The 27,256-nt window shown below is 42.9% G+C and overlaps 1 protein-coding gene across 4 annotated transcripts; it reads right to left on the bottom strand.

Annotated features, from left to right (window-relative positions):
• Window positions 1–1,519: 1,519 nt before the first annotated feature.
• Window positions 1,520–27,011, bottom strand: mef2ca (myocyte enhancer factor 2ca). Of its 4 annotated transcripts, none has more exons than XM_086152800.1 (13): window positions 26,878–27,011; window positions 24,555–24,629; window positions 24,153–24,211; window positions 18,867–19,053; window positions 17,542–17,745; window positions 8,231–8,374; window positions 7,967–8,156; window positions 6,144–6,185; window positions 5,032–5,189; window positions 4,929–4,952; window positions 2,953–3,052; window positions 2,752–2,872; window positions 1,520–2,667 (listed from the first exon to the last, which is right to left on the bottom strand). In XM_086152800.1, exons 4-13 carry the CDS (start codon window positions 18,918–18,920, stop codon window positions 2,319–2,321), a joined length of 1,386 nt encoding a protein of 461 aa, XP_086008926.1. In that variant the 5' UTR covers window positions 18,921–19,053; window positions 24,153–24,211; window positions 24,555–24,629; window positions 26,878–27,011; the 3' UTR covers window positions 1,520–2,318. The 4 variants fall into 4 exon arrangements, with proteins under 4 accessions (XP_086008926.1, XP_086008927.1, XP_086008928.1 ...); XM_086152801.1 differs by having other exon boundaries at window positions 7,967–8,153; XM_086152802.1 differs by lacking the exon at window positions 4,929–4,952.
• Window positions 27,012–27,256: the final 245 nt, after the last annotated feature.

Here is a 27,256-nt window from a genome sequence, read left to right as displayed (position 1 = left end):
ACTTGTGATATTAATTTGTCTTTTTTTGTTTTTGACAAGAACTTTTTTCTTCTTCACTTTCTTTTTTTTTTTTAATAATAGTAATGTGTTGGCTTTCCTCTACTTTCCTTTGGATTTCAATTTTTTTTTTTATTATTTAGGGGAATTTATCTATCATTGATTTTTAATTAACATTTCTGGGAAACTGGCTGATTTTATCTGGACTTTTTTCAATTTTTTTCAGATGTGAAAGAACTCGTTACTATTAGATAAAAGTACATGGTTGAAGTTAAAAGTAATGCTGATTTTTAGACAGTTTCAAGATGGAATAAATATATACTTATATATAAATTATGTGTAGGTATTTTCAAGTGATCTTTTTCTGCCGAAAGAATTTATTTTTTTGCAATTTTCACATCTTTGAAAATAAAAGAAAACATAATGAATGTGTTAATTGTGTGTTTTCATTTATTTTCACTTTTAATTGCAAAACAAAATCAGATATTTTTGGATAAGGTGACGTCACTGTGTCCTGGCGACAACCATTGGAAGCTGTTGAGAAAAATGTGGCTCTCTGTCGCCCTCTAGTGGGCATTGTTGGAACTACACCCTATAGTGGCTAAAAATGTGTGAGCGAAACAAAAACAAAACACGGGACGCAGAAAAGACGACAAGACACTGTTTTTTTCAGCAGAGCTCGAGTTATTATTATTATTCGTTCGTCTTTTGTTGTTTTTTTTTTTTCCTGCAAAGTACAAATTCTAACCACGGCGAACGGCGGAGGAGGGAACGGCGCCCCCTGGTGGCGACAAAGGCCAGCTTATGCCGCTGAGCATGGCGGGTGGAGGCTGGGGTGAGAAATAAGTTAATTGCAGAAATTAAGAAGAAAAAGAAGAAATAAAACACGCCTGTGGAAACCACGTGGGCTCTGCCCGGCTCCAGGCGGGGAAGCAGCGGCAGCAATGTAGGTGTTTACATATTTAAACTTTATATTGAATGAGCGAACCTCCACCCAAACTGACGCCGCCCTCGCCTTGACCTCCAGGGGCTTCAGCGGCGGGCCGAGGGTCTGAAGCTCTAAAATATACATTTTTTTTCAAAACCAGAAATATTCAAATGTGTAAAAAGACCCTCGGCCGCATCTCTTCGGGAAGCAAAATAAAATAAAATATGTTAAAAGACGGTCGGCTGGTTTCAGAGCCGTCTCATTCAAAGGCACCTAATTTATTATTCATTTTAATACGTCGCCGAGTGTACAGCGACTTTCGCACAAATTAAAAAATGTTGTTTGTTTTTTGGGAATAATTTGATCATTTAAAAAAACTAAAATATATATATGTATATGTTAATGTGATTTCCCATCCTTTATACAAGGTTCCACTTTGAATACATTATATTTGAGCTAACAAGCTAAAGCTAATAAGCGACTTTGTTTAGAAATAGTGCATGAATGAAATTTTTGTTTTTATTTTTTAGTATTCGCTTTACGACTTAAAGCATCCACGTGTTTGAATTTTAATTCCCATTCCTTTAAATGAGCAGGAATATATTCGGGTGCCTGAAACCAGCCCAGCGCTTTTAACGCGTTGCTAATTATCTGCGGTTACTAGCAAAAAATAAAAAATAAAATTAAAAAAAAAAAAAAAAAAACCTGAACATCTCGACAGGAAGTCCTTCACCTCCTCATCTTCCTCACTCTGACGCCTCTGATTTCACTTCCGTCGAAAAACAAAAGAAGAAGAAAGACGCTCCGACAGCTAAGCTAACATGCTAACTCCCCTCGGGTCAGTCTAAGTTGCGCGGCCGTGAGCTCAGCTCGTCAACGGCAGGCTAACGGCTATCTGATCACCGATCGATTGGTACTTTTTACTTCCGGGTCTCTGTAGCCCCGCCTACTTCCGCTTTCTACCGGCGACTTCCTGTCGCCTCCCGTTCGACTTCCTGTCGTCGCCCTCCACCACTTCCTTTACCTCCTCCTGTTCTTTCTGACCCTTCCGTACATCCGTCTCTTCCAGTTAAAATAAAAAGCATCTTTAGCGCTAACACATCTAGCGTTCTGGCGTCACCTTTGCATATTTTTTAATATTTTTTTCTCCTCCCTGCCGCTCCGTCCGGCCCTCTGACGACAGACGCCTCCCAACTTTAGCCGTGTTAGCTCCCCGCCGGCGTCGGGAAGCGTTTGTCCTCGGCGCCGCCGCACATTCCGGACTTTCCGCTTCCCGTCTGATCACACTCACTCGGTACAAGAATAACACGGATATTAGAACAATAATAATAATAATAATAATAATAACACTAGAAGGTAACGATGCTAACGCTGAGGCTAACGGCGGCGCCCATCATGTAGCCCAGCCCTCCGTTAGCCTCATGCGCTTCACCGACGGGCTCCGGCGCTCATCCTGGATGGTCGGCGGGCGGAGCAGGAAGCCGCCGCCGGCGTCGCCGTGACGATCATCCCGCTCCTCGCTGCCTTCGTACGAGCTGCCGCAGCTGGACGCGCTGTCACCGGGGGAACGCCCCGCCTCGCCGGGGCCCCGGCCGGCGCCGCAGTAGCCCACGGTCGTGACGCAGCCACCGCCGCCGCCGAGCCCCGCCGCCCGCTCCCTCGGCGGGGACGCCGGCTCCGACTTGATGTGCAGGTTGTGGTGGCTCGGAGGGAGGCTCAGCCCGGAGCTCTGGCACAGGGTCCTGTCGGAGACAGCGGGAGGATGAATCGACCTCCCCGGCTGCGGAGGAAACACTTCCCCCGGCCTTCTCGGCGCGGTTCCTCACCCCATGTGTCCGAGCGGCGGCTGCTGCGGGCCCTGCATCTGCTGCTGCCAGCCGGACAGCGAGCCCAGGCCGGGGCCGCCGAACCCGGACAGGGAGGCCAGGTCGCCGCCCAGGGAGAACTCTGGAGACATTTCGGGGGGCGGAGTCAGCTTCCTGCGGCCTTGCAAAATAAAAGCACCGCGGGGGGAAAAGGAGTCCCACCTGTCCCGTAGGAGGGGGGGAAGCCCGGCGGCGTCGGCGCCACGGAGACGGCGGGCGTGGAGAGAGTCTGCGCCGTCTGGGAGTGGTTGATCCGCTGCGCCTGGAAGAAGCCCAGGGCGGGGAAAACACCGGGGTTAGCAGACGGGGAGAACCCGCGGGAAATGTACATTTTTCTGGATATTTTTCAAGACATCGGGTGGGAATTCTAGAGGAGTCGGAACAGGAAGCGGGAGCTTTTCAGAAATCTGATCTCCAACAGTTTTTCCACTTCATTTCCGGACGGTCCCCAAATTTTCCGTGACATCTCCTTGAATGAAATGTGAGGAAATTTCCAGAGAATTTAACCAAACTTTCCGGTGTCACATTTTCTGACAATTGCTGAATATTCTAGGAAATTTCCTGAAATTGTCAACAAATTTTCTGGAATTTATAATTGTTTTTAAAAATTCCAGTGAATGGACTGTCATTTTCAAAGTTTTCAAGTTCATTTCCTGATAATCCCTGACAATTGAAAGACAATTTCAGTGACTTTGCCAGTCCTTTCCAGAACATTTCTTGCCAATTCCTGAAAATTACAGGACATTTCCAAAAAATTGTTGACAATTCCAAGAAATATACTAAAGCCTCCAGGAAATTTCTTAAAAACTCCAGAAAACGTCCAGAGTATTCAGTGAATTCTGCAGTACATTTCCCGACAATTCCTGAACATTCCAGAAACGTCAATTCCCTAATATTTCCAGGACTTGTTATGAATTTTCAAAAGAATTTCCCTAAATTCTCCAATGCATTTTCTGATCATTCCTGAAATTTCCAGTTAATTTCCTGAGAATTTTTCCTGAGAATTCCAGTTAATTTTCTCAGTAAATTTCTGGCAATTCCTGAACATTCCAGAAACTTAAATTCTCTGGAAATTTCCAGTCCATTTCCTGGCAGTTTCCTGAAAGTGTGAGGCTATTCACTGGAATTGCTCAGAAACATACCGGAAATTTAGCTGCAACTTTCCTGGGAGCTTTTCAAAAATCTAATTTTCAGACAAGAAGTTTCCATTAAATTCCCCAGAATTCGCCTCTATATTTTCAAGAATTTTCAAATGCATTTCCTACAAAATCCTGAAATCTCAGTTGAAATCTGGATATTTCCCAGAATTTTCTAGCGCGCCTCCTGAAAAGTCACGGAAATCTTGGTTGAAATCTGGGGATTACTAGGCCTTTTTTAGAACATTTCCTCAAAATCTCAGTTGAAAACTGGAGATTTCCAGCCATTTTCTAGATCATTACTTGAAAATCTCAGATTAAATCAGGGGATTTCACAGCGTTTTCCAGAACAATTCCTGAAAATCTCGGTCGAAATCTGTCGGTTTCTCTGCATTTTCGAGAACATTTCCTCAAAATCCCAGTTGAAATCTGGATATTTTTAACAACATTTTCTAGAACATCCCCTGAAAATCTCAGTTGAAATCTGGAGTTTGTTTTTTTTTTCCCCCTCTCGTCATTTTCTAGAACATTTTCTTGAAATCTCAGTCAGAATCTGGATATTTCTCTGTATTTTCCAGAGCATTTTCCTCAAAATCTCAGTTGAAATCTGGAGATTTCTCGCCATTTTCCAAAACGTAGCCTGAAAATCTCAGTTGAAATCTGGGGATTTCTCAGCATTCTCCAGAACATTTCCTGAAAAGTCCTGTACATCTCAGTTGAAATCTGGCGATTTCTCTGCATTTTCCATAACATGAACTCAAAATCTCTGTTAAAATCAGGATATTTCTCAGTATTTTCTAGAGCATTGCCTGAAAATTTTGGTTTATTTCTGGGGATTTCAAGGCATTTTCCAGGAAATTTCCCTAGAAATTTCAGGGAGTAGGAGGAGTATGCAGAGGAGGAGCAAGAAGAGCAGGAGATGGTTGGGGATGAAGAGGAGCATGAAGATAGATGAAGATGAGGAGATGGTGAAGGATTTGGAGGCTGGAGAAGAGGACTCACCAGCATCAGGTCAAAGTCCTCACACTGCAGCGTCAGAGCAGAGCGGAGTCAGTGCCGCCACAACAACAGACAGGAAGGAAGTAAACAAACAAAGGCGACTCACGATGGGGGCCATGTTGCCGCTGCACTTGCCGGCCGGGCCCAGCAGGGGCCGCGGCTCCGGCTTGCACCCCAGGGCCAGCGGAGGGGGGGGGCTGCGGGACACCCCCGCCGGGGACAGCAGGCCCGGGGACGAGCAGTGGCTGCCGTAGCTGCCGTTTCCTGCGCCCGCACAGGAAACAGGAAGTCAGGAAACAGGAAGTCCGCCCAGGACAGCGAGTGAACGCTGGCATGTTTACCACGACATCAGTGCTACGACTGCTAACACTACTATCACAACTACTACTACTACTACTGCTAACACTACTATCACAACTACTACTGAAATTACTACTACTACTACTACTACTACTACTGCTACTGCTACTACTACTACTACTACTGAAACTACAACTGTTACCCGTCAGGGCTACTAGCATGTTTACCACAACAACAATGAAACGACTGCTAACACTACTACTACTACTACTACTACTACTACTACTACTACTACTACTGCTACTACAGAAACTACCACTGTTACTTGTCAGGGCTGCTAGCATGTTTACCACAAGATCAGTGCTACGATTGCTGCTGCTACTACTACTACTACTACTACTACTACTACTACATCTACTACTGCTACTATTACTACTACTACTACTGAATCTACCACTGTTACTCGTCAGGGCTGCTAGCATGTTTACCACAACATCAGTGCTACGATTGCTGCTGCTACTACTACATCTACTACTACTACTACTCCTACTTCTACTCCTCAGGGCCACTAGCATGTTTACCACAACATGAGTGCTACTACTACTTATACTACCAACCACCAGTAGTACTACGGCTCCTCAGAATATAGCATGTTTACTGCAATGTCAAGACTATGACCACTACTACTACTACCACTCCGAGTACAGAAAGACCATAGAATGTTTACAACTTCTACTACTACTAATACTACTACCACCACTACTACAACAACTGTTACCACTCTTACTATCACTACTACTGCCACTACCACCACCTACACTACAAGTACTACTACTAGTACTACCACTACAAGTGCTTCTACTCTCCTCAATGTTTCCAAATTGGTGCTAACAAAACGTAAATAAAGCTCCGTCTTACCAACACTGACAACGGAGCTCGTCAGCTCGGCGCCCATCAGTCCTAAACACACACACACACACACACACACACACACACACACACGTCATCATCATTTTTCTCCTTGATGAAAGACAACAGGCTACAAGGAAGTGACATTTCTGGGGAAAAAAAAGAAAAACTCAGAAAAATGTGCTGAAAATTTTCCCGTCAATTCTGGAAATATTTGGGGTATTCACTGGAATTATAAATAATTTCTGAGAATTTGCATCTGAATTTCCAAGATTTTTCCACTGAATTCCCTGACGATTCCTGAATATCACAATAAATTCCCAGTAAATAGTCCCAGCAAATGTCTCTGAAATTCAGGTTAATTTCCCCAACATTTCCTTAAATACAAGTTAATATGTAATTTTTGAGTGCATTTCCAAATACTTTCCAGAGTAATTTGCCCAGAAGTTTTCATGGAAAATTCCCTGGATGATTTTAGTCCATTTTGTAACAATTTTTATGAAATTTTCGACACATTTCCGGAACATTTCCAGTAAATTTACCTAAAATAAAAAAAAGAAAACAAGACATGCTTCCTCCCTTCCCCTTGTTAGCTTTAGCATGTTAGCACACAAACTGCTACTATTACAGTTTGGACTGGAAAACTTAAAATTAACAAACTATAATTAATAAAAGAAAATTTCAATAATAATAATTTGAATAAGAGCATTACTACTTCTTAATAATGTTAACATTTTGATGTTGTATTTTATTTACAAAATATAACATATTTACACATTAATATTTGAAATAATAAGGAAAAGCAATACTTGTTATACAAACAATTACAAAATCAGAATTATCATTATTTTAAATTATTTTTTCAAAGTATTTTCAAATATTCTCATATTATTATATTAACTGTTGACTTATTAATATGATAACCATATGATCCAATAATATTCATAACAGTAATTAAGATTAATTACCAATTAACCTTATTATCTATTGTTATGAAGTAGTATGAGTATAATTAGTATTAATTTTTTAATAATTATTCACTGTTGTTATTACATATACTATTATTTTTATTCTAATAATCAATGAAAGTAATAATCAGTATGATCATAATAATTAATAATCCTAATGATATCACTATTTTATATATGTTTTTCAGATATTATTGCTTTATTTGTTTTAAATATCGAACAATTACCACTCACTCACACAAAAACCAACCCCTCTACCACCATTAAATCTAATAACTTAAAGTAGATATCTATATTAAAAAAAGAACAAGTGGTATAATTATAATCATACATAATTTTTATACACAGTAATATTTTGTTTATATCATATTTGTTTATCATATTTATATTATAATTATAATATACACACACACACACAAACACACACATATATATATATATATATATATATATATATATATATATACACACACATATATATATATATACAGTATATTATTAATAACAGTCATAATCAGTACAATAATAACAATAATAATATTTAAAATAATTATTCCCAATATGATCAAATTATTATTTTGCAATACAGTACCTTTTATATCATTTATCAATATCGTTAAAACAAAATAAAATATCAAGATGAAGAATGACATTCTTATTATCATCAATTATTACGTAGTACAATTACAATTACATATTTTAAATTCATATTCATGGTTATATTCTATTTACACACGCTATATATTACAGTGTTATAGTGAGTACCAGCAATAATGAGTATGGTCGTCATTGACAATAATAATAATAAGTTAATATCTAGGCAATTTGATTTATTTCTTTGCATGGTTGCTGTTGTGGCTGTACCGGTGTTCCCGGCGCTGGGGGGCCTCTGGGGGGACATGCTGCTCCTCTGCAGGTGCGAGTGGGACATGGGCATCAGGCCGTGGTTGCCCACGGCGCCCCCTATGGCCGGGTGGGAGTACAGCAGGCCTGTGGACGGGTTGCTCCCCGGGATGGAGACGCCCATGTCGTAGTTAGACGGCGGGAGACCCTGCTGGACACGAGGACGCTCGCTCAATACCATGTGTGTGCGTGTGTGAGTGTGTGTGTGTGTGTGTGAGGACTCACGCAGATCCGCTGGCGGTTGATCATCAGGTCCAGTTCATCGGACATTTTGCGGTACTTGTCGTCCGACTCGGGGCTCTGGCCCGCAGAGTCGTCGGCCTCGATGTCGGGCGACTCGCAGCCGTTCAAGCCCTTCTTACGCAGCGTCTGCGGAGGAAAAAGAGGAGGAGCCTGAGAAGGAGGGAGGAGCCTAATGAGGAGGAGGAGCCTAAAGAGGTGGCGCCTATAAAGGAGGGGTGGTCTAAAGAGGAGGAGGAGTCTAAAAAGGAGGAGGAGCCTAAGAAGGAGGCGTTGAGAAGGGGGAGGAGTCTAAAAAGGAGGAGGAGCCTAAAGAGGAGGAGGGGCCTGATTAAGGGGGTGGAGCCTGGGTAGGAGGAGGAGCCTAATGGGGAGGAGGAGCCAATAAAAGAGGGGTGATCTAAAGAGGAGGAGGAGCTGAGAAGGAGGAGGAGCCTAAATAGGAGGAGGAGCCTTAAAAGGAGGAGTAGCCTGGTTAGGAGGGGGAGCCTTATGGAGAGGAGCTAAGAAAGAGGAGGAGCTTAAAAAGGAGGAGGAGCCTAAGAAGGAGGAGGAGCCTTAATAGGAGCAGGAGCCTGAGAAGGAGAAGGAGCCTGTAGAGGAGGAGGAGCCTGAAAAGGTGGAGGAGGAGCCTAAGAAGGAGGAGGAGGAGCCTAAGAAGGACAAGGAGCCTAAATAGGAGGAGGAGCCTAATGGAGAGGCGCTGAGGAGGAGGAGCCTAAGAAGGAGGAGGAGGCTAAATAGGAGGAGGAGCCTAATGGGTAGGAGGAGCCTTATAAAAGATGCGTGGTCTAAAGAGGAGGAGGAGCTGAGAAGGAGGAGCAGCCTAAAAAGGAGGAGGAGCCTAAGAAGAAGGAGGAGCCTTAGAAGGAGGAGGAGCCTGAGTAGCAGGAGGAGCCTGATGAGGAGGAGGAGCCCATAAAAGAGGGATGGTCTTAAGAGGAGGAGGAGCCTAGAGAGGAGGCGGGGCCTAAGGGGGAGGAGTCTGAGAGGGAGGAGGAGCCTGAGAGGAGCTTACGCGTGAATGGGTGAATCACGAGATGCATGTGGATGTGATGTGTGAATGAGTGAATGAGTGAATAGCTGCTTGTCTCTAAATAAATGGTTGTGAATGGTTGCATGAGAATGAATGTCTTCATATAGCAGGAAAATGACAGAGTGAATGGATTGTCTCACTGACTTCAGTGAGGGAGGGAATGGTTGTACGGCTCCATGATGTGTGAATGACTATGTTATAATGTCACACATTTTCACACAGTTGTAATTTATTTTTAGACTTTTGGACCATTTTGTAATTACACTTGTGAAAACGATTACCGTATCTGGAGCAATTTGCTTCATTTTTTTTTTTTATAGTAAGTCAGTTCAATTTTCTGCCTTTCAAGTGAATTCCTGGCTGCAGTCCTAGTCCTTTATTTTAAATTTTTTTTCCTCTATTTATGTCATGTGTTTTCAATTTCTTTTCCTTTTGCTCTTTGATCATTTAAATTAAACTGAATTTTAAAATAGTTATATCTATGATGCAACAAGAATTTCGCCTAAAGTTGGAGGTAATGGATCCCGACCTCAAAGAGGCCCGATCTCATTGGTCAGAGCAAAATGACGTCAGCGGGGTAGCCCAATGCTGCGGTACCTCTTCTGGCCACAAGAGGGCGACATCGGTTTAGAAACCAGCCAGAGTTTAGCTAGACAGTAGATCAGATCGATAATCGGTGGGGGGGAGGGGGGTAGATTATTAATCACATCTCATCACAGATTGATGGAGTGAAGAGGGAGAAGAAGAGGCAATACTTTAAAGAACATAAGAATATCAATGAAAAGGGAGGACAGAGAGAAAACAAACAGATGAGGAAGAGATGGAGAAAGAGGACAAGAAGGACGAGGAGAAGCAGGAAGTAGGAAGCTGTGGCCCATCGCTCTGGACGAATCACACGACCCGTCTCTGGTCACATGACCCGGCTGGATTTGACTGACAGATTGGAGCGGCGGGAGGCGGTTCCTCCCCGACCCTTCAACCACTGATTTGTTTGTTTGTTTATTTGTTTGTTTCCATTTGATCTTGACATTTGACACCAAAGGGAGATGTGACTTTTTGACGTGGGTCACATGATCCCATCGATGGCGGCGGCGACGGCGGCGGTACGCCAGTTTGCGGTTTTGGCTCCGGCGTCTGCGGCCCACTCATCCCAGTCATGGCCACCTGTTTCACTTTAGTGAGGGAGGGGCTGGGTGTGTGTGTGTGTGTGTGTGTGTGTGTGTGTGTGTGTGTGTGTGTGTGTGTGTGCGTGGTGGGTGGGTGGGTGGGGACGACCACCAACGCCACCCGAGCGACAGCCGTACAAGGTTATTTTCTGCTCGCGAGCCGCAACATGGCCCCACCCTCCTTTGGCGTGCATCTGTTCAAACACACACACACACACACACACACACACACACACACACACACAGAGTACCCCCCCCCGTCCAATATTAAAAAAGTGTTTCTTTGACAAGGCTTGAGGCAACAGAAAAAAAAAATACACACAGCGTATTCCACTGGAAAGGTATCATCGTCTCTCACCTAAGCTAAGTTGTGTGCAGCGCTAATGTTGCTAGTATTAGCATCAGCCCTGTGTATTAAACATTAGCCTCATAGCATGCTGTCTGACACTTTGACGACACACTTTATACGGAGTTTGATACAAAAAAGTGCAAGCCAACAAGATGCTGATGTACCAGCTAACTGCGCAGCTAGATGTTAGCATTAGCTCTATTTTGACAGTATTTTGACATACTGCCAGTCCAGGAGTCTTATTTTGATCTTAGCTTGATCATAGGGCAAGCTGACAAGATGCCAATGCGTATGCTAACGTCACAGATTGTAGCTAGCTGCTAGTGATAGCTTCAACTATGTTTGTTTGACGTTAGCCCTGAAAACACTATGTTCTGACACTGGGAATGACACCAGAGAACATCTTTCTATTAGCTTGATAGAAAGGCAAGCTAACAAGATGTTAATGCACTAGCTAACTTCACAGAAATTCCGCTAGTTGTTTCCATTAGCTCTGACCATGTTTTCATGGGGCTCAGACACTGTTCTGACACCTGATCAAAAAGGCAAGCCCACAAGAAAATGATGCACCAGCTATTTTCTCAGAGTGCAGCTAGCTGACGGCATTAGCTTTAACTGTGCGTGCATGCCGTTGTCATTCCAACGTTAGTCCATTAGACACTGTGGATTTTGACAAATGGAAGGACCTGGAGTGTCACTTTATATGAATTTGACCAAAAGGCAAGCTAACAAGATGCCAATTCACCGGCTAACTTCAAAGAATGCAGCTAGCTACTAACATTAGCTTTAACCATGGTTTTATACCTCTTATTCCTCAGACACTAGCATTGTAGACACTATTTTCACAGCAAGTGGGGCCATAAGACTGACTTTATATAGTTTAATCTCAAGGCAAGTCAACATGATGCTAATGCATCAGCTAACCTCACAGAATGTAGCTAGCTGCTAGCGTTTGCTTTAAATGTGTTTTTAACGTTGTTGTTTATCAGGCCTCACAGACACTGTGTTTTGACGCCTTATCAAAGGGACAAGCCAAGACCCTAAGCTAGCTGCTAGCAATAGCTGCTAGCATTAGCCTCAACGGTGTATTTCTCTGTTGTCATTATGTCCGAGGGGACTCCCTCCCTCCTCGCGGTTTTATGAAAGCGCAATCCACAAAGCTGCTCATATCGCTACTCTCCCCGCTTGCTAACAGCCTCAATATGGGCTGCTAGCTTGGGGCGGAAAATAAAAACAAATAATAACACCTTCTTCGGACAGACGTGGCCGACTCCGTCTTTCTTTCTTTTTTTTTCCGGGAAGCGACAGAGGCGTCAGACGGAAACAGTGACGGCGTTTATTTACGACAGTGAGTCAACGTGGTTTGACCCATCCCCCCCCCCACCCTCCCTCGATGGTTTCTTCCAAACGTGCGGTCGTCCTCCTCTCCTCCGTGTGCTTTCTATCATGCTAATGACGGGTTCGAGTCCATCAACGCCCATCGGACGATGGCCGCGGGTTCGATTCCCACGCCTTAAACACCGTAATCAGCACAAAGCGAAGATATAATAACCCTTAGCTTAGTTACGAGTGGTTCCTCTGGAGCCTCCATGTTCTCCTGCATGGGGTTCCTCAGGGTTCCTCCAACCGTCCGAACGCATGTGCAGACCCTACATTGCCCGGATGTGTGAATGAATGAGTGAATGGTTGCATGTTTCTATAGGACGCGAGAGGCTGAATGGTTTTATGTGATTGACAGGTGAGCGAGCCAATGACAGCAGGGTTGAGCTTAACCGCAGGAAGAGCAGTAGAGATGATGAACGAATGAAGGAATGAAAAAAATGAACATCCATCATGGAAAATCCAACGTTTCTCCCCCGAAACCTCTGATTTTTCACGTCAGCAGCAAAATCCCGCCGTGAAAACACCTCTGGGGGGGAAAGTTGGGTAAAAATGACCGCGTTTTAGAAAAAATATAAACCCGAACCACCGCCGTTTCCTTCCCCTTTTTGAACTACGGCAGAAACCGGCCTTCTTCGGGAAACGTCTTCTATATTTCGCAAACGGCGCCCGAAAACAAAAGCCTCCGATTTCCTGCCTGACGGCGGCCCCTCGTGAGTCCAGCGAGCGTGCGATGTCGCCATCGTCGAGAGGGAAAAGGGGAAGGGCGCGTTCGGCGAAATCTCGTGTCTCTAACTCACGCCACGGTGACGCCAAGGGCAGAGACGCCTGGTGTTATCGTCCGTCCATTAGCTAAACGGCAACTCCTGCGTCGGAGAGGGGGCGGGGCTTAGCCCGGACCAATCACAGTGCCACATAAAGAGACGTACAAACCCGGGTCTCCATTGGACCTCCAGACAGGAACCTGAGAACCTTCTCGACGCTAAGCGCTAACCGTGGCGCCGCCCCTGATAGGAATGTGTTCCTTTTTTTTCATGAAAATACCACAGAAAAAAAAAAAAAATCTGGAAAAATCAAGAGCAAATCATGTCAAATAAATAGTTAGATAAATACATCAAAAATTGAACGATAAAAATCATTGAAGAGTCTGATGAGAAAAAATATAAAATAAATAGATGTATATATACATGTCGATAGATAGATAGATAGATAGATAGATAGATAGATAGATAGATAGATAGATAGATAGATAGAAAAAACAGTGAGTCGTTGGCAAAACATTAGCAAACGTGGAGGAAAAAAAAATCCGAAATAAATCAAGAGAAACTGAATATCAGGGGAAAAAAAAGGTCAGGGGAAATCCGATCAATCGATCGGGATATGAAAAATCTGAAAAAAAAATTTAATTAAAAAAAGAAGAACAGCGAAACTGGGAGTTGGAAAAAATAAAAGAGGAAGAAGCGAAGACTCTGACAAAACTCCTCGCTATTTTCCTTCGGCCGCGAGCCGTCGTACTGTATGCGCACACGCACACACACACACACACACACACACTCATTCACAGGCAGACCGCAGTCACACTCGCAGGCCGTCACTGCTATTCTTAGCTCTGTTCTGGGCTATTTTTAAACCCACTACCGCTTTTCCAGCCATTAAGCAGGAGGGGCGGGGGGGATGGCCGCCGACACAAAGGAACCGGACACACACACTGCCAGCATGTGTGTGTGAGTGTGTGTGTGTGCGCGCCCGTGTGTGTGTGTCATCTGGTTCCAATCCAATCCGAAACAGACGGCGTTTTTTAAAAAACACGCCGAAGCAAAACAAGGTCAAACGACGGCTGGAATGCAGAGCCTCCTCCCATTTTTATATTTAGCGCCCAAAGTTCCCAGGGTACTTGAACGCAGCACGATAAGTTATCTGACACACACACACACACACACACACACACACACACCACATGAGTGGGGGGGGCACCAAAACAAAGGAGCCTCTCTTCTACTTGAAATTCCATCCCTTCTGCGATTTGATTGGCCGGGGATGTTTTCCCCTCCCCCCTTCCCCCTTCCCATTGGACGACGGCATTTAAAAAAAAAAAAAAAAAAAAAAATCCCCCCCGAGCGACGGACGGATAATCAATTAGATAATCGATTCATTGTCTCACTTCTTCTTTTTTTTTTTTAACGAGCTGAACCCCCGTCTCGTGTTCCCAGGCTCGCGGAGGAAAACCCCCGCGGTCGCCATGGAAACGGGAAGGAACTTTTTTACGGCGTAGAAAGTTTTCGTTGGATGGACTCCCGTCTAGCTTAACTAGCTCGACCTAGCTTGAATGTCTGGAGCTAGCATTAGCATCAGTGAGCGGTTAGCGGTGACTAGGCGAACACCGTGCGACGAGCCGATCGATCGATCTACAGTCGCCGATTGATCGCTATCGACGGACGCCATTTTTTTTCTTTTTTCAAGTGGCAAAGCATCTGTAGGAAAGTCGGGTCGTAGCGTTCCACCGAGAGACGCCCCGGTTTCCGAACGGTCCCTGAATGCACCGCTGGATCACTTTCTGGTGTTTCTGGCGTTTGCGTCCATTTTGCTAGAAAGTCGTGTCGGGATTACGACCTCCGCGCGCACGAGGCCGGGGTCGGGGGTTGTACGAAGCAGAAAGTGAGCAGGTTGCGGCGGCGGCGGCGGCTCGTGGCGGCGAAGATGTGAGGCGGATTATTGTAACAAGCTAAACGGGATCGGCGGGGATTACAGGGGATTACGGTAGGTGTAATCCCCTTCTGACGGGGCCCCCGGGGCCAGGAGCTTGGCCGCGTGGTGGCTGGTGGACACACGCACACACACACACACACACACACACACACACACACACACACGAGACACGACAACAAGCCGGTGAGGTCACTATTTTACAAAAAAATAACAGGAACGGAAACAACAACAAAAACATGCTAGCAAAGATTCCTGAGGGAAACGACAGGAGCCTGGAATAATATGAACTTAATTAAAAGCAATAATTTATTATTAAGATTGAATTAATCAGTGATCATTTATTGTAATTTTCTTCAATTTTTTTTTTAAAGTAAATGTCTGGTGCTTACGCTAGCAACATCAAAAGTGATATATATATATATATATCTATATATATATATAAATTTCTAATGTACAAATTATGGTTTTATATTGTTTTGCTTTTCTGTTTGTTTACTTTCCATTTGTCAAATCATTTTTATTATGATTAATATTGTTGTTATTCATTCATTTTATGAGGTCTTTAATTTGAAATGACAAATGATGAAAAATAAAATAGAAGTTAAAATGACATTTTATTTTAAATTAATCAAATTAAAAGAAATTGAATCACATGAAATTTTGAAAAATAACAAACAAACCAAACCAAATTAAAAAAAATAAATAGAGAGAAAATTTTAAATTGAATGAAATTTAAAAAATTACAATTACAAATTGAAAAAAAAAATTAAAAAATGAATAAAATGAAATTTTGTAGAAAAATCAAACTGAAAAATAAAATTTTTAAAAATCTGAAAAAAGTACTTTTAAAAATGAGAACCAAGTTTCCCAAAAGTCGCACCACGTGTTCACAGGACAGAAATGCGCACACACACACACACACACACACTCACACACACACACAGGCATGAACACACACACACACACACGGCGCCCTCAGTAACGCCTGTGTTCCGTGTGTTACTTGCTTAAGGACGCCTCATCAGACCGGAAAATGACGTTTCCTTGGGTCCTGGAAGCGCCGTGGAATCGGACCGGTCCATTAACCGCGGGGTGGGGGGGGGGACAGGGTGATACCATCCGTCTCGGGGGGTCGGGGGCCCCCGGCGCATGGCGACCCTTTTAGGAATCCAAAAACGGCGTGGGACGCCTTCTAGATCTTTAATTTACAACCTCCAGATGTTTCGGTGAAGTTTAATGATAGAGTTCTAGACCTTTAAATCAGCATCTTCTAGATCTTTAATTGGCGCTTCCACACCTTTAATTAAGATGTTCCAGACCTTTAACGGCTTTAAATCTTGGCCTTAAATCGACTTTTTATGACCTTCCATCAACATCCTCTTAGCATCTTCTAGATGATTAATTGAAGTCTTCTAGACGTTTCATTGACGTCCTCTGGGCCTTTGTTGACATCTAGATCTTTGATCAAGATCTTCTAGACCATTGTTTACGATCTTATAGACCCTTAATGGATGTTTTCTAGGATTTAAATCGACTTTTTATGAACTTTAATTGACGTCTTTCATTGACCTCCTCTCGGCCTCTTCTAGATGATCGAAGTCTTCGGGACATATCATGGACGTCTTCTGGACATAAAACCGACATCTTCTAGATGTAAAACTGAAGTCTTCTCTCCATGTTAGCATCAAACCTTTCAGATATTTACATCCTCTAGATATTGATTTGATGTGCTCCAGGTGTTGAATTGACGTTTTCTAGATATTTATTTTGCATCCTCTGTATAATTCATTGAGGTCTTCCAGACATCCTCTGGATACAAAACATCTAGAGGATTTTATCAAACATCTAGAGGGCCTCCAGATATCTAGAAGACTTCAATCAAAGATCTAAAGGATGCCGAACAAATATCTAGAAAACGTCAATTCAACATCTGGAACACTTCAAATCAATAAAACATCTTGAAGCTGCTGGTTACATTTCTTGAAGAAATGTGTAAAATATCTAAAGGACTTCGGTCAAACATCTAGAAAACTTTAATGGAATATCTAGAAGATGCCAAATAAATATATACAAGTCCTCTAGATACTATTGCAACTACTACTGCTACTACAATTACAGCTACTGCTACTACTACTACCACTACTACTAGATTGTACTTCGAGTACTTTCACACATGAAGTATTTTTTTTCAACTCGGAGAGAGAAAACACACGAAGAATGTCAGCTGACTGCGCAGCACGGTCATCGATTTGCGCAAAGATTCGGCGCACTTTCTCCAGCGGGAGTGTGTCCGCGCACACACACACACACATACTCACACACACTCCCTCTCTCTCACACACACACAATCTGTCAAGTTCACGTTGGATGCATTAAAAGCACTGGGATCAGCGTCAGACCATCGCCAAGTCGGATCTCTGACAGATTAGGCATGACGTGGTGAGCTTAGACGACTCTCTCCGTGTGTGTGAGTGTGTGTGTGTGTGTGTGTGTGTGTGTGTGTGTGTGTGTGTGTGTCCTCGGCAGCAAGCGTCGTCTTTAACCCTGTTACGTAAGCGAAGACGGGACACGCTCGCGTTGATCCGCGCCACGACGGCGTCTCACACGTACATCGGCGTGGATTAGCTCGGGCGCTAGCGTCTCGTTAGCGGTCACTCACGTCCACGATATCGGAGTTGGTGCGGCTCTCGTGCGGCTCGTTGTACTCGGTGTACTTGAGGAGAACCTTGTCCATGTCGGTGCTGGCGTACTGGAAGAGCTTGTTTGTGCTGTTGAAGATGATGAGGGCGATCTCGCAGTCGCACAGCACGCTCAGCTCGTACGCCTTCTTCATCAGGCCGAACTTGCGCTTGGTGAACGTCACCTGGCGGGGAAACCGCAAAAATTAGCGTTAGCATGCCTTCTATCTCAAGGTTCCACTGTAACGTTGGAACGCTGCTGTTTCTAGTAGCTTACAGGCCGGTACGTTACATTTGAGCCTTCTTGTAAGCTAACTTCTGAGTCAAATGCTTCTTTTTAACGCAACTCGGGCGAGCGAAGGAGGTTTTTTTTGGCTACCGTTTGGTTAGCTGCCCTCTTGCCAAAATCAAGCTAGGCGCAGCGTCGCTGGAAGTCACACAAACAAGTGCATGCAGGAGGGGAGGAGGGGTCAAGCATCAGCCCAACTCTCCTGCCAGCATCAGGAAGCTCTAGATTACACAATAGCAGGCCTTTAGCTTCACCGCCAGCCAGTGTTTAGCTTACAGGCTCATTCACATTTTGTTGTTTTGACTAACATTATATCTTGCTATTAGCTAAAAGACCAGTATGCTACATTTTGTAAACCAACTTCCGAGTCAGATGCATCTTTTCAAGGTAGCTTTAGCGGGCACAGGAAGTTTTTTTTTTGTTAGCTGTGCTCTCTCTAAAATCAAGCTAGGCATAGCGCCGTTGGAAGTCACACCAACAAGCGCTTGCGGTGGGGGGGGGGGGTGTCAAGGGTTAGCCCAGCTGTCCTACAGGTGTCAGGAAGCTCACGTTAACTGACTTTTAGCTTCACTGCTTGCCAACACTTAGCTTACATGCTCATTCACACATTGTAGCCTTCTTGTTAGCTTCCTTTCTATTTTAATGCTTTTTTTTTTAAGACAACTTGAGTGGGCGGCTAACAAAACGTTAACAAAACAGGCAGCTAACAAAATGTTAGCTGCCCTACGGCTAGGCTCTGCTGTCGGAGGAGTGCAGCGTCGTCGGAAGTCAGGGCAGGACACAAACAGGGGGGTCAAGGGTCGGCCTGGCTCTCCTGCCGGCGTCAGGAAGCACATGTTCCCGCATTTCCTGTCATAACAGGAAATAGACAAATCGCCCTCCTCCTCCCCCTCACCTCCGTCACCACAGGCCCACGAGCCGACGACAGCCGACGTCAGCGCCGTGTTGTTTTCCCCGCTAAAGGGGCCGATGGCACACAACACGCTAGCGGCTAAGCTAACCCCCGCCCCTGCTCACATGTCTGTTCCGTTCATCCATAATCCTCGCTATCTGAATCTTCTTCCTCCCCATCTTGGCTTCCTCTTCGTCGCGGAGCTCCTAGCTGCTCCTCGAGGATTTGTTTGTTTTCGTTTGTTTTTCTTTATCTTATCTTATCTTCTTCTTTTTCCTCTGCGTCTTCCCGGCTAGGTCCTCAGTTCCAGACCTGGAGAGCAAAAAGAGATGAAGACATGTAAGATGCAGGAGAGGGCCGCGATTGGATGATTGTCTCGCTACTTATTGCAGGGGTTTTGGGTGATCTCCAGGCCTGCTGTGGTTTAGGTATTCATTCATTCATTCATTCATTCTCTACAATGCTAATCCCGCACTCGGGGTCACAGGGGAGCAAATCCCTGCTGTCATTGGTCAAGTAGCGGGGCTCAGAGTGGGCCAATCAGCCGTCCTGATATAGAGATATTCACCAATTCACCGTCTCGTTCACACGTCGCACAGAGACATACAACTTTAGCCCTTTGCTTTAAGGTGGAAACGCTAACCGCGGCGCTCTATGTGTTGTGGCTAGTTGTAGCTAGTTCCGGCTAGCTCGGCAGAGAATAATGGTGTTCCTATTTCGGGGGGTTTGTTCTTGTGAACGTCCCCCTCCAGAGGGCACCGGCCCGCCGGCGTCCCGTCACGCTTCATGCGGCGTTAAGCGAGCGGCGTGCTCAGACAGGCCGAGTATTGTCCGTCGCTGCAGCGCGGCGCTCGGCCTCCTGACACACCCATGCGCTTTCTTGCCGGGGGGATTCCTGTCCCGCGGGAACGAGGAACGACAACAACAACAACAACAACAACGACGTCCGCCATGCTGGTGAAAAAGTGCACTAGCCTCGCGGAGCTAACTGCGCTAGCTGTTTATTATCAGTTTGTCACAGAAGCAATAACAAATGTGTGCTAGCAAAGATTCCTGAGTGAAGCTGCAGGAACCTGGAATTATATTTATGGAATTTGAGGAATAAACCATGAATGGTAATCTTCACTTTTCTGTTTTTTTTATCAAAATAACATTTTCGGTACTTAAACTAACAACATCCAATTAAAAATATGAATTCATAACGCACAACAAAATCCAAGCTGAACTTTTTTCTCTGGTTTACTTTTCTATGTTTATTTCCTTTTTTTCTGTCAACTCATTTTATTCCAAGCACCATTATCATTATTATTTATCTTTATAATTCATAATTTATTAATTATAATTTATTTCATAAGGGCTTTAATTTCAAACGACAAATGATGAAAATCAAAATAGAGTAAAATATTTTAAAATAAAGTAGAATAGAATAAAATAAAGTTACCTTAAATGATATTAAATAATGTTTAAAATGGCATGAAGAAAAATACCACAATTAACCAAAATAAAAAAAAACAGACTTAAAATTGAAAATTTAAGGAAAATAAAATATGATAAACTGAAAAAAATAGAATAAAATAAAATAAGATGTTTAGAAAATGTGTTTGAAAACAAGAACCAAGTCTCCAAAAAGTTACACTACAGGAGTTTATACACACACACACACACACACACACACACACACACACACACACACACACACACACACACACACACGCCACTTTAAAAGTCGATAAACTCCAGCACCTTTATCTTCAGGGTCACAACCTGAGCGTGTGTGTGCGCGATCCATGTGACCTGAGTCTTGTGTTATTAAGAGCTCGGTGCCCACTGTTAATTGGATTGTCAGACAAACACACACACTCTCACACACACACACACACACAGACACACACGTAGACACGTGCTCTGTCGTCGAGGTGACAGGGCGGCGGCAACTGGGATTGGGATGGACATCAGCCAGCGCCGCTGTCAGGTGTTTGGCGACGAGCAGGTGCACCCCAAACACACACACACACACACACACACTCACGAATCAATCAGATCAATCGGGACATCCGACCGATCCACTCCAGTAATTATGGTAAAAATAAGCAACGTGTTATTACGGTATTTCAAGGTCAGTTTTGGCGTGATGTCATATCCTGTTGTGATTCTGATCCCCCACCATCTCCCAGATCGCTCCAGCTGACGTAGTTGATGTCCTGCCACCGACATTGAAAAAAACAAATTAAAAAAAAAAAAAAAGAAAAAACCTGACGGCCTCCATCAGCTGCTCCTTGGAAAGCGGCGCCGGGATCAACTGCGTTTAAATTTAGAGCCGCAGACTCGCTGTGTCGGACGCCGGCGTTTGGAAGGAACGGGAGGGTTAGCGGGTGCACGAGAGGAAAATTTTAAACGATGTCAACAATTATCCAAAAATGTGTATGATAATAATAAAAAAAAAACGGTTAAAAAAACTAGATTTAAAATAATAAAGAATATATAATAAGATAAAAAAATTAAACAAAATGATTTCGCAACACTTCAGTTTTATACTTGACAAAATTATTATTAATGGTAACTAATTATAAAATAGATAAAAATAAATAAAACATACTGATATTTTAGGAAATATTAATAGTATATATTATTGCAAAAAAACAAACTGATGCAAGAAATCTTTTTTGAAACTTTTCACAATTTAAAGGGAATTCTCGTTTGAGAATTGAACCAGAATTTATCACTAAATCTGCAAAACATTGCCCCAGGAAAATATATATAATACATAAATAAATGTCATTTGCCGAAATTAAATCAGTGGGGGGGGGGGATGATATCAAAAGAAGAGAAAAATAAATCAAAATTTTTAAAAAATTTTTAAAAGAAAACCTTTGCAGCAAATGACCTGAAAAATGATCCAAAAACATAAAAAAAACAGCATGAAAAAGAGAAATTAGTCCTGAAAGTGTGTGTGCGCGGGGGGTGTCAGGATACGTGGAGGGGATGCGCAACGGCGGCGGCGGGCCGACGGCGAGCCGGAGCTCCTTCCTGCCGGCTATTTTTAGACACCAGGAAAAACACAAAGAGTCCAAAAATAAAAGTGTGTGAACTTTTTACCCTGAAACAACAATAAGACGCTTCTGGTTTCGCAGGCGCTGAGGAGTTGGGGGGGCATCACACCCTCCGCCGACTCCCCACCGGTTCCCACAGAGTGACGGGTGTGTGTGTGTGTGTGTGTGCGTGTTTGTGTGAGCGTAACCTCACACACACGCCGTCGCACTGACGTCACGTCACTGTGACATCAACAGGGAACTGGTGGAAATGGAAGCGGAAAAGGGAGACATTACAGAAATTCATCCATTCATTAACTCATTGGTTCATTATCTTTGAAACCAGCTGTGATTGGACGAGATCAGTCCATCAAAGGGCCACATAGAGACGTGCAAACATATACCTTCACACACACACACACACACACACACATATAAACATATATATATATATATATATTTATAGGCATGCAACCATTCACCCTTTCATTCACATGTCATATTACCACATATATCATTCACTCACTTTATATAGGAATATTTAGCCTTTCATTCTGATTATATAGAAACATTCACCCTCTCATTCACACGTCAAATAAACAACCATTCAGTTGTTAAGACAATTAAGACAGTTAAGATAGTTAAGACAATTCATATTTCATTATATTTCTTATTCTTCCTCCTTTCAACTATTATCTATTACTGTTATGTTTTCTACTTGAAACTCTGGCACAACAATTTCCTTCGGGATAAATAAAGTTGTTCTCATCTCATCTCATCATTCATTCACCTCTTGGCAATTAAACATCCCTGATTAGGTGCTTTAAAAAGAAGAGAAAAAAAAAGTATTAAAAATCTCAAATTTCAGTCACATTAATGATTTTTTTTTTTTTTAAAAGGAAAAAAAAAGTCCAAAAATGTAAGACATCAAAAATGCTAAAATAAATAATAAGAAGAAGATGAAGTAAAAGTTCTCTGCCCCGAAAAAAGTGTCGAATCATATAAATCTGAAACTTTCCAGGGGATTACAAAAAAAAAAAAAAAAAAAAAAAGTACATAAAACATGAGGGGGGAAGAAAAAAGATCTTTCAGGGGAAACTTGGAGAGAAAAACTCCACCCGGAAACATCGTCACTGTGTTGGGTGTGGTCGCCGTGACAACGTGTGGGAGGACCAGTTGGCAGGAGGGGCTCCAACATGTCGCCCAAAGTAGGCAAGGGTTTCGCACCCGGGGTCGCAGGCCCGTCTGCACATCATATTTGTGTGAAAAACAAAGATGGCGTGACGCTAACGTGACACTAAAGAGACGCAAGGCGCTCAAATGCATCAACTTGTTGCCGGCAGGTTACGATTGGACGCCGCTTGTCGCCCCGGACGGACGATTTTGATTGGCTGACGCCCAACGGACGCAAACTCCCTTAAAAACCCATTTCCTCAGTGGAGCCCCTTTCAGAATAAAAGCGCCTGCATAACCAAACAAACAAAATAAATGCTCGCTCACATGCAAATGTGTGTGCATGCATGTGTGTGTGAGTGTCTGTGGTACGACTCTAAAATACCACCCGTCAATTTCATCCATGCATTTATTTAAATTTGAAAAAGAAAACTTCTGCTTGCGCTCATTTTTAAAGTTCACTTATAATTACTTCACGGAGAAATTGAACAGAATTCATTTGTTGAAAAATTATAATTTCCCTTTTTTTTTTTTTTTTACAGAATTTCATGCTATTTTTTTGTCTTACTTTTAATTTACCTGATTTCTTACAGACAGCTGATAGTTATCATATTGAATTCAGAAAAAAAGGAAATTCATCTATTCCAGACTTTGGCATTTTATGGCTCGCGGGCCACGTCCAACCCGCCAAACTATTTTCTTTGGATATTTTAATAACTACTTTCAATCAATATTCAATTTAGGAACTTCTTATTTTTTCCTTTTGTTTAATTTTGTATGGACGATTACATAAAAACTAATTTCGGTACCTTTATATGATCATTAACGACTCTGAAGTTGAAATAAAATTAAAATATACAAATTGAAATTTTCATTTTGTTTAATTTACATGATACCTAGTTGACCCGCACATAAAAATTAAATAAGAAATGTGCCCAACCAGCCAAAACAATTGCCCACCCCTGATCTCTACTTTAATACAAACATTTTTAGAAATAACAACGGGATTTCCGGTTAAAATCTCGCGATACATTCCAACTATTCTTTTTTTTTTTTTTAATTCATGTTTTTTTTTTTTTTCTTTTAAACGACCAAATTTGTTGTCATTTTTTGAAACATCACGATTATCGGTCACTTCCGACTCGGATTTGAGAAGATTAAAAAAAAATCAATAAACGTATCGATCTTGTCCGTTAACCGGAGCCTTACCGGGAGAAGGTCCTCGGTGATGAGGATGGGGGGGCGGGAGAGGGGGGGGTCCGCCGCTTCTGTGCAGATTTAAAAAAAAATAAAAAAACAAGATAAAAAAAAACAAGAAAATAAAGTTAACCGACTTGTTCCGGTCGGAAGTCTCCCGGTGAACCCCGTCCCGGTTGTGCGTGAAGGGAGGGGGGTCACAACACGCACGCCGCCGGTCCACAGAGGCGAAGAGTGCGGGCACCTAAACGCACCGCGGAGAGGCGTTCACGGTCCCGGCGGAGGAGGAGAGAGGAAGGAGGAAGAGGAGGAGGAGCAGGATAATCCCGCTACTTCGCTTTCCTGCCGTTGACGCGTGTGTGTGTGTGTGTGTGTGTGTGTGTGTCAGCACCGCACGCCACGCATCTCACTCACCCGCCCAGCTTCCGCGTGTCGATCCGTCCCCCTGCACCGCCTACGCGCACCCGCCGGCCGGCCGGGGATTAGCACCTGGAGCGGGTGTGAAAGGCTAACATTAGCAAACATTAGCAAACAAACATTAGTAAACAAACAAACAAAGTTTTTCAACAGGTTTCTGACCGCGGGGGATTTGGTGAAACGACGACACCCAGCGGCCGGAACCGGAAGTAGTTTTCAACTCGGGCGTGAGAGGTTAACTTTAGCGAACATTAGCAAACAAATAGTAGCAAACCAAAATTAGTAAATAAACAAAAAAACAAACAAACTCGTTCAACAGGTTCCTGACCGCGGGGGATTTGGTGAAACGATGACACCCAGCGGCCGGAACCGGAAGTAGTTTTCAACTCGGGCGTGAGAGGCTAACACTAGCAAACATTAGCAAACAAAAATTGGCAAACGAACATCAGTAAACAAAAAAAAAAACATTAGCAAACAAATATTAGCAAACAAACATTAGTAAACAAGCAAACTCGTTCAACAGGTTCCTGACCGCGGGGGATTCGGTGAAACGGCGACGTCAAGCGGCCGGAACCGGAAGTGCGCAGGGAGGGAACCGGAAGTAGTTTCCAACTCGGGCGTGAGAGGCTAACTTTAGCAAACATTAGCAAACAAACTTTAGCAAACCACTATTAGCAAACGAACATTAGTAAACAAAAAAACAAAACAAAACAAAAAACATTAGTTAACGAACAAACAAACAAACACATTCGTTCAACAGGTTTCTGACCATGGGGGATTCGGTGAAACGGCAACGCCCAGCGGCCGGAACCGGAAGTGCGCAGAGGGGAACCGGAAGTAGTTTTCAACTCGCTCTTTCTCGTTTATCTCAACTATTTTTATTTATTTCTTCCTTATATCAAGTTAGAAATAAATAAATAAATAACGATTTATTTTAAATTTTATTTTATTTTTTTGTATCCTTGCCTGTCAAAAACTAACTGCTTCCCAGGCGCTGTTTCTTAGCTGCCTTCCGCTCATGGTTCATCCATGACGGGTTCAATGCAGTGGTCATATTTCGCTGATGATGTCTAACTATGTAACCATAAAGGAATTCTTCTTGAATTTGTCCTTCTTTTCTTCCTTGTTTGCAGTCAATCTGCCTATCGTCACCTCCTGAAAACAATTTTAAATTATTTCGGGAAAAGGTTTGAAATAATTTCCAAATTTTTAAGAAAGCATGCAAACAAAAAGAAAAAAAAACAGAGATGATAGGTTGGATAAAGAGTTAATTTAAGTAACAAAGTTTTGTCAAGCAATTATTTTAAGAAGGTGACGATGCGCTAATGTCTATTTCCGAAATGCAGTTCCTGTTAGTTGTGAAGACTTTCTTTTTTTTAATATTGCTTCAATATCCCAGACATTGTAATAACAGCTTGACTAATTTTTCTCCCAGATAAAAAAAATTAAGAAAAAATTGAATATAAGCGATTGTGTCCTGAGCTGCGATTGGCCGAGAGCTGCAGATCCTGCCTGCCCCCCCACCGTCACCCAACAACTCGCCTTGGCTGCATCCCAGGCTTTCAAAATAAAACCAAGACGGACGACCTTGAGCCGGTCGAGAGAGGAAGAAGGCGCCAGAGACGTTTGACAAAAACTTGCCAAAAAAAAATCTATTTGTTCCACTCTTGTCTGACTTGTAAGAATCAAAATGTTGCAATGGAAACTGGCAAATACGAAAAAATGACCATCCAAATACGTCAGTGTCAGGATGATCGACATGAGCTAATGTGATTATATGAGTTTTAATATTAATTAGTTGTTACGCTAACTGGCTAGGCAGCATAAAAAAAATTCAACTTTTCTTTCCCGTCCTTACAAGTAACACTTTTTGGGGAAAGTCTCACCGTACGCCGACGATCCCCCCGTTTACATGACCATCACAAACATTTGTTTTTGCAAATATTTTGCTGAATTCTTTTTTTTTTTTTTCTTAACAAACTGGGAACTAATGTAAAGATAATTTCACAAATTGATATGAGTTAGTCTCATAGGTTTTTAATCACTTGTCATGTGCTAACATATAATATAATGTAATATAATATAATACAATATAATATAATATAACAAAATATAATACAATACAATACAATACAATATAATATAATATAATATGATATAATATATAATTTAATATAATATAATATATAAATTCTCAACATTTTTTTCCGTATCCCATACACCTGATACTTGCAAATTTTGAAGCCTTTTTTTTTTTTTTTTTTAATTTCTCAAAAGAACATTAAAAAGTAGCCGAGCTTCCAGAAAGGTGCTGACTCACCCAATACTTCGCCTGGAAGTTCACCCCTCCGGCTCCAGCGGAGGGTTCCAATCCCTTGTATCAAACAGGAAAAGGCGGTTTACATTAAAAAAAAAAAAAAAAAAAAAAAAGAAAATTTCCAACTCGCACACACACACACACACTCTCTCTCACACACACACACACACACATACACACACACAAAATATAAAGACGAGATGTTAAGCCAGACCAGCTGGCTTAGAAAGAAAGCAACCCAGAGCCGGGCTGAGCTCAGTCCACACTGAGCAGATGTAGGCTACATCCACCCGACCCTGACACTCGGGCAAACCCCCCCCCCCAGAAATTTTGGACCGCCCCACCCCCGACCCGTCAACACTCACACCCTGTGACCCCCTTC

The sequence above is a fragment of the Fistularia commersonii genome, chromosome 9 (genome assembly GCF_037954325.1).
Source record: "Fistularia commersonii isolate RoL2024-O1a breed Wild chromosome 9, RoL_Fcom_v1.0, whole genome shotgun sequence".
NCBI classification, from domain to species: Eukaryota; Metazoa; Chordata; class Actinopteri; order Syngnathiformes; family Fistulariidae; genus Fistularia; species Fistularia commersonii.
This window is presented reverse-complemented; position numbering and strand designations above follow the sequence as displayed.

What these genes read in the sequence shown, in the direction of transcription:
- mef2ca (XM_086152800.1), bottom strand. Translation starts at nt 18,920, where the DNA reads ATGGGGAGGAAGAAGATTCAGATAGCGAGGATTATGGATGAACGGAAC. An exon ending in TGGATGAACGGAACAGACAT is followed by an intron (nt 17,746 to 18,866) that starts GTGAGCAGGGGC and finishes TTTCCCCGCCAG; the next exon opens with GTGACGTTCACCAAGCGCAA. An exon ending in CCCCCCCTCCTACGGGACAG is followed by an intron (nt 2,873 to 2,952) that starts GTGGGACTCCTT and finishes AAATGTCTCCAG; the next exon opens with AGTTCTCCCTGGGCGGCGAC.